The sequence below is a fragment of the Echinococcus granulosus genome, assembly GCF_000524195.1.
Source record: "Echinococcus granulosus chromosome Unknown EG_S00437, whole genome shotgun sequence".
Taxonomy (NCBI): Eukaryota; Metazoa; Platyhelminthes; class Cestoda; order Cyclophyllidea; family Taeniidae; genus Echinococcus; species Echinococcus granulosus.
In genome coordinates this window covers 1,445-2,183 of record NW_020170816.1, presented here as the reverse complement: position 1 = coordinate 2,183, position 739 = coordinate 1,445, and the positions used below count along the sequence as shown (strand labels likewise).

Genomic DNA, 739 nt, shown 5'->3' with positions numbered 1-739 from the left:
GCCCTTTCACGATGGGAGCATCGGAAGAGTGACACGCCTGACTGATGCAAATGGCACCGACTATTAACTGTTAACTCAGCTGTTTGACAAACACCAACTTTTTAGCCGCTTGTAGTAGTAGCCTTCTCTATTCCTTTTCCCTTAATATCAAATGCCTACAAACTTCACTGTGATTTCCAGAAGTAAATGGTCAGTAGGTAAGGGATTACGCTGGTCAAATGCACCCTCGCAGTCCAATAAATTGAGGCGTAATAGAGCAATGAAACTAAAGGCGTACTTCAGAGACCTCACCCAAATCTGATTTATGGTATGCTCCACCACAATATCTAATTTTACTTTTCCACCTAATGTAGGAGAATGCTCTCTTTCTTGACAATGCAGCTTTTACCCCCTACTCCCTTTTCCACCCTCTCCTCCTCCTCCACCTCTTTCGTCAATCCTAACACCAGCAGTTTAGGCAAGTGATTGAACACTGAAGTTGCAACTGTGAGAGTGGAAAGTTGTGGGAACACTGTTAATGCAGCCACAGAGAAGTGTGGAAGTAAATTAGCACAAACGTTTTAACTCGGCAGTTGCAGAGGCAAGAACAGGCAGAGCACTTCTCTCTCTGTTCATTTCATTATAAATGCCACCAAACTGTACAATAAAGTAGAGAGCGATATAGTTATTTTATTTGATCACCGACGTAAGTGAATTTCGCAGAGTAAACGCGCCTTAGTAGTTCAATGGAGAGTAACAT

General features: G+C 42.6%; 1 protein-coding gene across 1 annotated transcript; it reads left to right on the top strand. All coding sequences in view use genetic code 11, as the record gives it.

Moving 5' to 3' along the window:
* Positions 1-259: 259 nt before the first annotated feature.
* On the top strand, positions 260-465 carry EGR_11164 (hypothetical protein; the record flags this gene model as incomplete). Its single annotated transcript, XM_024500411.1, has 2 exons — positions 260-273; positions 354-465. 2 exons carry the CDS (start codon positions 260-262, stop codon positions 463-465), a joined length of 126 nt encoding a protein of 41 aa, XP_024345175.1.
* Positions 466-739: the final 274 nt, after the last annotated feature.